We start from the raw sequence: 9,686 nt of genomic DNA on the forward strand, positions 1-9,686 counted from the left end.
GTCCTCCTCCTACACTTTGGGGAGGGTAAACAATAGTCATGTGACTCCTTTCAAGTGATTCACAAGGGATTAAACTTTGCTTTTGGGGCCAAACACCAGTGGGAAAACCCACTCCCTCTACAAGCACACTCACAGCACCACCTATTATATAGTGATTAAAGTACCCCCTCTTGTAAAATATAAGGATATAATAAGTCGCTGAGGATTTCCATGACCATATAAATACATGAGGCTGAAGGCCGAGAGTTTTTATACAGGTCATGGAACTCCAAGGTAACTTCTTATATCCTCATATTTTGCAACAGGGGGTACTTTATTTATTATAATACACACGTTTGAGTGAGTCATGTGACAGAAATGACATCAGAACTCACCGTTTATAACTGATGACATCAGAACTCACCGTTTATAAGGATATAATTTACAAGATATTCATGGCTTTTGTGTATTATATAGTGAATAAAGTACCCCCTCTTGTAAAATATAAGGATATTATAAGTTACCGAGGAGTTTCATGACCATATAAAAACACGAGGCCGAAGGCCGAGTGTTTTTATACAGGTCATGGAACTCCGAGGTAACTTATAATATCCTCATATTTTACAACTGGGGGTACTTTATTAACTATAATACACAAATTTTAGTGAGTCATGTGACAGAAATTACATCACTACTCACCGTTTATAACTGATGACATCACTACTCACCATTTATAAGGATATAATTTACAGGATATTCATGGCTTTTGTGTATTATAAGGATATATCTAACTGTGTGCCCAGAGCATTCCTTCTCTGTATAATTGTATTCATACTGTAGCTTTACAAGAGAACAGAAGGACACTGCCGCAGATTTACTGCTTATGTACAAATTTATTGTCCACATGACATGTTTCGGGCAACATAGGACATAAGTTACCCATGTAGTTTGGACAATAAATTTGCACATTAGCAGTAAATCTGCGGCAGTTTGGAAGCAGCAGTCCTGTCCTGCTTTATGGCAGCTGAGATTCTAGCTATCTGTATAACAGAGCATTCTGTCCCAGTGGCTGCACAGATCCTATCTGATCCCCATTGTAAGCAGCAGTCCTGTCCTGCTTTATGGCAGCTGAGATTCTAGCTATCTGTATAACAGAACATTCTGTCCCAGTGGCTGCACAGATCCTATCTGATCCCCATTGTGAGCAGCAATCCTGCCCTGCTTTATGGCAGCTGAGATTCTAGCTATCTGTATAACAGAACATTCTGTCCCAGTGGCTGCACAGATCCTATCTGATCCCCATTGTAAGCAGCAGTCCTGTCCTGCTTTATGGCAGCTGAGATTCTAGTTATCTGTATAACAAAACATTCTGTCCCAGTGGCTGCACAGATCCTATCTGATCCCCATTGTAAGCAGCAGTCCTGTCCTGCTTTATGGCAGCTGAGATTCTAGCTATCTGTATAACAGAAAATTCTGTCCCAGTGGTTGCACAGATCTTATCTGATCCCCATTGTAAGCAGCAGTCCTGTCCTGCTTTATGGCAGCTGAGATTCTAGCTATCTGTATAACAGAGCATTCTGTCCCAGTGGCTGCACAGATCCTATCTGATCCCCATTGTAAGCAGCAGTCCTGTCCTGCTTTATGGCACAAAATAAAATAAAAACCAAACTGCTTTAGTTTTAATACACAGTTTTATGATAGTGGGAAGACATAAGCAAAGCACAAACTGAATATCACAACTGGCCATAAAAGTCATTTACCCAAGTTTTAACAGTACATAGTATTTCTCATTCCAGTTTCTCTCCTGAGAGTCAAAAACTTAAACCATTATAAATTTAATAGTCTGTGTTCCACTCAGGCTAGTTGTGCAGATTTAGTTATTCAGTTATCCAGAATGCTTAGGACCTGGATAAAGGATCTTTTCTGTAATTTGGATCACCAAGGCTATTACAGAATATTTGACTATTAAATAAGGCAAATATAATTGTTTTGCTTCCAATAAAGATTAATTATACTGTATCTTAGTTGGGATCAAGTACAAGCTACTGTTTTATTATTACAGAGAAAAAGGAAATCATTTTTTAATGTAATTATTTGCTCAAACAAGACTCTTTGGGAGAGGATCTTACCTGTAATTCGAAGCTTTCTGGATAACAGGTTTTCAGATAAGAGATCCCATATCTGTACAGATTTATATGAAACTTCTCTATACAAAACAATGTAATAGTACAGTTTTTTTTTTTAGGAATTAGAAATTTATACCCCCTGCAGAATATTCATCAAGGGGAGAAACCAAAAACACAATTATCTACAGAAATACAAATATGTATTTTACATTGTTCTTCCAGTTATCTTTTCCTCTTTAAAGGCTACATTTTGTGCGGGTTTTCACTTTCTTACCCTTTCACTAAGCCCACTATTGTTTTGTGATTTCCCATCAGCATTGAAGGCTGAAATGCAATAAAAAAATAATCAAAAGTGATGCTGATTTTTTTATACATATATATAAGTATTGTAAAAAAAAAAGGGGAATATATTTTCTTTATGTCATATTCCTCATCTTTTGTCTGTAGCATAGCAACCTGCCCCATGCATAGAGAATTAAAAATAGTACACAATGTTCGAAAAACAAGTCCTCTAAATTATCGGCGCTGCCATACTGCTTTTGTATATATTTATATATATACTTCAACCTGCCAGTTGCCTATGGATAAGCATTGTGTTACAGACATCAATATATCAGTCATTGCAGATATCTATACATAGAAAGCAACATACAATATATTTAATCAAGATTAAAGGAACAGAAAAGTATAAAAGGCCCAGGTCACTTATTATACAGGTATAGGACCTGTTATCCAGAATGCTCGGGACCTGGGGGTTTCCGGATAGTGGATCTTTCCGTAATTGGGAACTTTATACCTATATTCTACTAGAAAATCATGTAAACATTAAATAAACCCAATAGGCTGGTTTCACTACCAATAAGGATAAATTATATCTTAGTTGGATCAAGTACAAACTACTGTTTTATTATTACACAGAAAAAGGGAATTATTTTTAAAAATTCCAAATGTTGTATTATAATGGAGTCTATAGGAGACAGCCTTTCTGTAATTGGAATTGGAGGATTCTGCATAATGGGTTTCCGGATAACGTATCCCATACCTGTAAACATCTAAAGAAAAGGGGTATGTATTTTCTTATTATGTCTTTTTCTTACTTTGTCTTATTAGCCATCTTTTATTTATTGCATAGCAACCTGCCTGGTGCATAGACAGTTAAAAATAATACACATTATCGGAGCTGCCCTACTGCTTTTGTGTATATACTGTATATTTATATATATATATTATATATATATATATATATATATATATATATATATATATATATATATATATATATATATATATATATATATACCGCAATGTTCCAGTTGCCATGGGATAAGCATTGTGTTTCTTACAAACTTGTCATCAATATATCAATCATTGCAGATATCTATACATAGAAAGCAACGTACAATACATTAAATCAAGATTAAAGGAACAGAAAAGTATAAAGGGCCCAGGTCACTTATTATACAGGTATAGGACCTGTCATCCAGAAATCTTGGGACCTGGGGTTTTCTATATAAAGGGTCTTTCTGTAGTTTGGATCTTCATACCTTAAGTCTACTTGAAAATCATGTAAACTTTAAATAAACCCAATAACCTGGTACAAGTTACTGTTTTATTGTTACAGAGAAAAAGGAAATCATTTTTAAAAATGTGGATTATTTGATTATAATGGAGTCTATGGGAGAAGGCTTTTCCGTAATTCGGAGCATTCTGGAAAACGGGTTTCCGGATAACGGATTCTACACCTGTATATAAAAATATGAAGGATCAACATAACCTATAGGTGACTTTTAACGTAGATATTTTGAAAAGGACATTTTTAGTGTCAGTATCACTTTAAGAGTTCTTTTAGATGGCAAGCCAAGGAGTGGCATAAGTAACTACAGAGCAAGGACACTATGTTTATAGGGTCCTACAGCAGCTCTCTTTGCCATGAAAAAGGTGAGACTGTCCCTTTAAGGACACGTTTTTCTTAATTAAACAGGCTTTATGTTAGAGGTTCTATAAATGTTAAGAGAAGAAGATAAGTGCTAGCATTGGCTATAAAACTTACCCAGCTGCCCTAAACCTACTAAAGATCTTGGATTATTCCACGTCCTGTTGTGGTTGAACTACAACACCCAGCTCTCATGGAAAGATCTGTAGTCCTACCATCTTACATCAGACTGGCCAGCCTTCGTCAAAGAAAACTTTATACTTCTATCTCACATGCAACAACGGAATTATTTATATAGAAACATATTTTTCTGTTCCTTTAACAGTTGATGAAAGCTGAACGTCTAATGAGAGTCCTAAAATAAATAGAGGGACGACAAACCCCCACTGCCACCACCAACACCCAAAAAAAAAATTGCACCCTAGTGAAAAACATTGTCATGAGTCTTTTAGAACTGAGGTACCCACTCCAGGTTATCCATATTGCACGTGGCTCCTTTAAGGAGTCCTTGTTGAGATACAAGTCTACATAACAGGGTAACTAATTCTGTTGCAATTCTGTGTGTTATAGTCATAAAATATCTGGGGAAGGGAACAGTCAGAGGGGAAACAGGGGGTATATGTCGTCAGACTGGGGCAACTCTCATCCATTGTAGAATCCATGGTCGGGTCCTGGTTATTTGTATACAGGGCTCCTTGCAAGGGGGCACTTTTCAAAGTCTCATTCAAGCCGAGGTTGCCGGTTCCCACGGAGCTTTTTTTAACTTGATTACATGGATTCCACATGTCGGAATAAAAAAGCCCATTTAATAAGTGATGGGGCTCATAAAGGGACTGCTCGACTGAAACGTCCTGATGTAGCCTCACCGATGCCCCTTGGATAATCTCTTGTTCTGACATGTTATTGTAATCTGAGCCTAGAAAGTCAAACAACTCCAGAGTTTCTTGGTTACACTTTCCCAGGTCTCTCAAAGCCACCCCAGAATTGGAAAGAAGCCCCGAACACGGACTCTCAGGCTCGGTGAAAAAAGAAGGTGGCAAATTGCGGTTCCTCAAAGGCACTTTCTTACACCTTTCATCACGGATCTCCTTGACATTGTCAAAAAGAGCTGCCAGGCTTTTGCTTTGCAGATTAGACTGCGTGCTGTCTCTCTTTGTAGGGGGCTTCCAGGGGAAACCTGAGGGGGTCATGCTGCTGTTACCAGGTGATGTAGGTGATCGTTTAGGAGATCCCTGATTAATATTCCCACTGCCCATCAAACCTGTGCACCTCTTAATCTGCTTCTGCAGGTACTTCCGATGGTTGACTTTCCTCTTTGACTTTCCCGGTTTGTCCAAAGCCAGCTTTATATTGCTGGAGGCCGTGTTGATGAAGCTGAGAAGGTCCTTGGTTGTTTCTTTGAAGTCGCCACTTTCAACGGCCCCAAGATAGTCCACTCCTTCTTGGTATCTTTTCTCATAGTCCACAATGGATCCGGGAATATACAAGGACAGAAACTGGTGGTTCATGATTGGAGATTGCACCGCCATCACTCTACATTTATCTTTGTCCAACTCAAGCAGAACTTTACTTGCAATGGATTGTCTTCTCCTAGTAAACCATCACCGAGGTTGAGCTGATGAACAAGGATACTGAAGCACTAAATCCAAGCTCATATTTCTGCTTTAGATGAATGTTAGTTCAGCTGTCGCCATTGCTGAAGGCTTCCCCAGAACTTATAACGTTATTTCCCTAATCACAGATATGAAAAATCCTTTAGATTTAGAAACTTCATCACTCGAGATTGACACGGTGCCAAACCTATTGCAGTGCTCAAGCTCCTCGACAGAAGCAGTTTCCCTTCTTGGAAATCTTTTTCCTCTTGATTTTAACTTGTTCTCACCAGGCACCCAGGCTGAAAAGGAGAAGGAGTGGCTGGTTAGTGGGAGGTCTGGCAGCCCTAATAGTATCCGCTTTCACTAAATCCGAGGGGTGGGAATGATACAAGTGCGACTGAGAATGAAAACTGAGCATTATTCCCAGTGAATGGAAGGGGGAAAAAGGGTATTTTTTCCTCTATTGAAGGCTATATACTCATTTGCCTGTAAAGTGGGTGAAAGTGGAAAGAGGTTGTAAAGTAGCTCTTTATCCTATTAGATGAAAGACTTGTTGGCATATTATTACCGGCAAGATGCCTATCCTATCCTGTACCTTCCCCTGTACTAAGCACAATTCAGCAGAGACAGCCCCCTAAGTTTGCTCATAGTCTGTACAGAAAGATCCCATAAAACTATGGCAGTATAGGTATTCCCTGTACTAAGCACAATTCAGCAGGATCAGCCCCTAAGTTTGCTCATAGTCTGTACAGAAAGATCCCATAAAACTATGGCAGCATAGGTATTTCCCTGTACTGAGCACAATTCAGCAGGAACAGTCCCTAAGTTTGCTCATAGTCTGTACAGAGAGATCCCATAAAACTATGGCAGCATAGGTATTCCCTGTACTAAGCACAATTCAGCAGGAACAGTCCCTAAGTTTGCTCATAGTCTGTACAGAGAGATCCCATAAAACTATGGCAGCATAGGTATTCCCCTGTACTAAGCACAATTCAGCAGGAACCTCCCCCTAAGTTTGCTCATAGTCTGTACAGAGAGATCCCATAAAACTATGGCAGCATAGGTATTCCCTGTACTAAGCACAATTCAGCAGGAACAGTCCCTAAGTTTGCTCATAGTCTGTACAGAGAGATCCCATAAAACTATAGCAGCATAGGTATTCCCTGTACTGAGCACAATTCAGCAGGAACAGTCCCTAAGTTTGCTCATAGTCTGTACAGAGAGATCCCATAAAACTATGGCAGCATAGGTATTCCCCTGTACTAAGCACAATTCAGAAGTACTGTACTTAAGTGTATGGGTGCCTATTAAGGAGGCACAAGATAGCTGAGGATGCTGGGAAATATAGTATCAAAGCATAGATATCTTTAAGACAATTAAACTCTCCTTTTCTTCTAAAGAGAGGGACACTGCCCTGTGCATGAAGACAAGGTGAAACAGCCATTAAAGCACATAGTATGGACAGAATGTGCCCCCCCAGTACTAGGGTGGATGGGTTGGCCTAAAACTGAATGCAAAGTGAGCAAATATCCGGCAAATCAAGGAAAGATCCTATTATTCCAAGCTGAATTAATTCAAGTAAACAGCTTAAGCAGCTCAGACACGGTTTGCTGGAGGACATTATTGCATCCTTAAAAAAAATCTCACCCAATTCCACACAATGCCCCCCACAAGCAGCATAAACAGCTCATTCATTTATCATGTGGAGGAGCATTCGCATGCCATGGAGAGGGATTAGGGATTAGCAAGGCTGCATAATTGCATTTGCCATGCACGGCTGCCTGCACTGCCTCTCACCATGCAAAACCCTGATTTATTATACTGGGAATTATTCCAACAGGTTCTGTATTTTAATTTAATTAATTAATTTAATTAGGCTAATCATGTACCCTGTACCCCAATGTATATCCCAGAGGGCCACAGTAGAGGCTGGAAGGTATGTTACAATTATCCATTGTCGGAATGGGATACCAGGGGCCCACCCAAAAACCTTAGACCAGGGGCCCACCAAGAAAATTTAGGCCCACTGTAAAGTACTATTATTCTTCCTCTCCTCACTCAACCTCTATTTATAGTTGTACACACTATAATCTATTATTCCATCTATTTAGCCTCTTTGTTCTGATAGAAATAGGGAATGGCCTTGAAATAGGCCAAGTGTTTAGCAGCATGAGGGGCCACTGACACCTGGGCCCACTGGGAGTTTTCCTGGTATCCCTGTGGGCCAGTCTGACACAGTCGATAATAGATAAGTACTACTATAGTTTATATAAACAAGCTGCTGTGTAACCATGAGGGCAGCAATTCAAGCACAGGATACACAGTAGATAACAGATAAGTACTACTATAGTTTATATAAACAAGCTGCTGTGTAGCCATGGGGGCAGCCATTCAAGCACAGGATACACAGTAGATAACAGATAAGTACTACTATAGTTTATATAAACAAGCTGCTGTGTAGCCATGGGGGCAGCCATTCAAGCACAGGATACACAGTAGATAACAGATAAGTACTACTATAGTTTATATAAACAAGCTGCTGTGTAGCCATGGGGGCAGTCATTCAAGCACAGGATACACAGTAGATAACAGATAAGTACTACTATAGTTTATATAAACAAGCTGCTGTGTAACCATGGGGGCAGCAATTCAAGCACAGGATACACAGTAGATAACAGATAAGTACTACTATAGTTTATATAAACAAGCTGCTGTGTAGCCATGGGGGCAGTCATTCAAGCACAGGATACACAGTAGATAACAGATAAGTACTACTATAGTTTATATAAACAAGCTGCTGTGTAGCCATGGGGGCAGTCATTCAAACACAGGATACACAGTAGATAACAGATACGTACTACTATAGTTTATATAAACAAGCTGCTGTGTAACCATGGGGGCAGCAATTCAAGCACAGGATACACAGTAGAAGTACTACTATAGTTTATATAAACAAGCTGCTGTGTAGCCATGGGGGCAGCCATTCAAGCACAGGATACACAATAGATAACATATAAGTACTACTATAGTTTATATAAACAAGCTGCTGTGTAGCCATGGGGGCAGTCATTCAAGCACAGGATACACAGTAGATAACAGATAAGTACTACTATAGTTTATATAAACAAGCTGCTGTGTAGCCATGGGGGCAGCCATTCAAGCACAGGATACACAGTAGATAACAGATAAGTACTACTATAGTTTATATAAACAAGCTGCTGTGTAGCCATGGGGGCAGCCATTCAAGCACAGGATACACAGTAGATAACAGATAAGTACTACTATAGTTTATATAAACAAGCTGCTGTGTAGCCATGGGGGCAGCCATTCAAGCACAGGATACACAGTAGATAACAGATAAGTACTACTATAGGTTATATAAACAAGCTGTTGTGTAGCCATGGGGGCAGCCATTCAAGCACAGGATACACAGTAGATAACAGATAAGTACTACTATAATTCATAAAGATGTTGAAATTGAAAAAAGATTATATGGCACAGGTTAAATAGTGGATAACAGATAACATAATGTGTTGCAGAGCTTATCTGTTATTTGCTGTGTAACCTAAACCTTTTCACCTTTAAATAGTGGCTCCAATGGCTACACAGCAGCTTATTTATATAAACAATAGTAGTGTTTCTGAAGCAAACACATCAATTTTACCAGTGCAGGGCAAAACTGCTTTATATTTTTATACTTTAAAACAGTTTTATTTTTTGATGTTACTCTTCCTTTAAATTAGCCGTTATCATTCAACAGGGTGTTTAGTTGCCCTTTAAGTTTAACTAGTTTGCTATAGATTAAGGGCACTGGGCATTTTGACTACTTTTTGACTACTGCCTGTTTTTATGGGGGTGCAGAGCTACTCACTTCTCACTGATATCACTGGGGCTCGTTAAGGACAATGGTGCCATTTTTTCCAGCCAATCAATGGGCAGAATTTGCTTGTCTTCTGCCTGAAGCAAACATCTAATTGGCTGCTGTGGGTTATTATGCACAGGGGTGATTCTGGTCCCTGAGGCAGGCACTGCTGGGCCACATTGCTAGTGCAG

General features: G+C 39.3%; 1 protein-coding gene across 1 annotated transcript; it reads right to left on the reverse strand.

Moving 5' to 3' along the window:
* Positions 1-4,481: 4,481 nt before the first annotated feature.
* LOC108710031 (protein FAM181B) lies at positions 4,482-6,073 on the reverse strand. Its single transcript, XM_018250381.2, has one exon. It carries the CDS (start codon positions 5,565-5,567, stop codon positions 4,563-4,565), a length of 1,005 nt encoding a protein of 334 aa, XP_018105870.1. The 5' UTR covers positions 5,568-6,073; the 3' UTR covers positions 4,482-4,562.
* Positions 6,074-9,686: the final 3,613 nt, after the last annotated feature.

The sequence above is a fragment of the Xenopus laevis genome, chromosome 2S (genome assembly GCF_017654675.1).
Source record: "Xenopus laevis strain J_2021 chromosome 2S, Xenopus_laevis_v10.1, whole genome shotgun sequence".
Classification (NCBI taxonomy): Eukaryota; Metazoa; Chordata; class Amphibia; order Anura; family Pipidae; genus Xenopus; species Xenopus laevis.

Excerpts from the sequence above, each read along its gene's own strand:
- LOC108710031 (XM_018250381.2), bottom strand. The coding sequence starts at position 5,567 with ATGGCGGTGCAATCTCCAATCATGAACCACCAGTTTCTGTCCTTGTAT.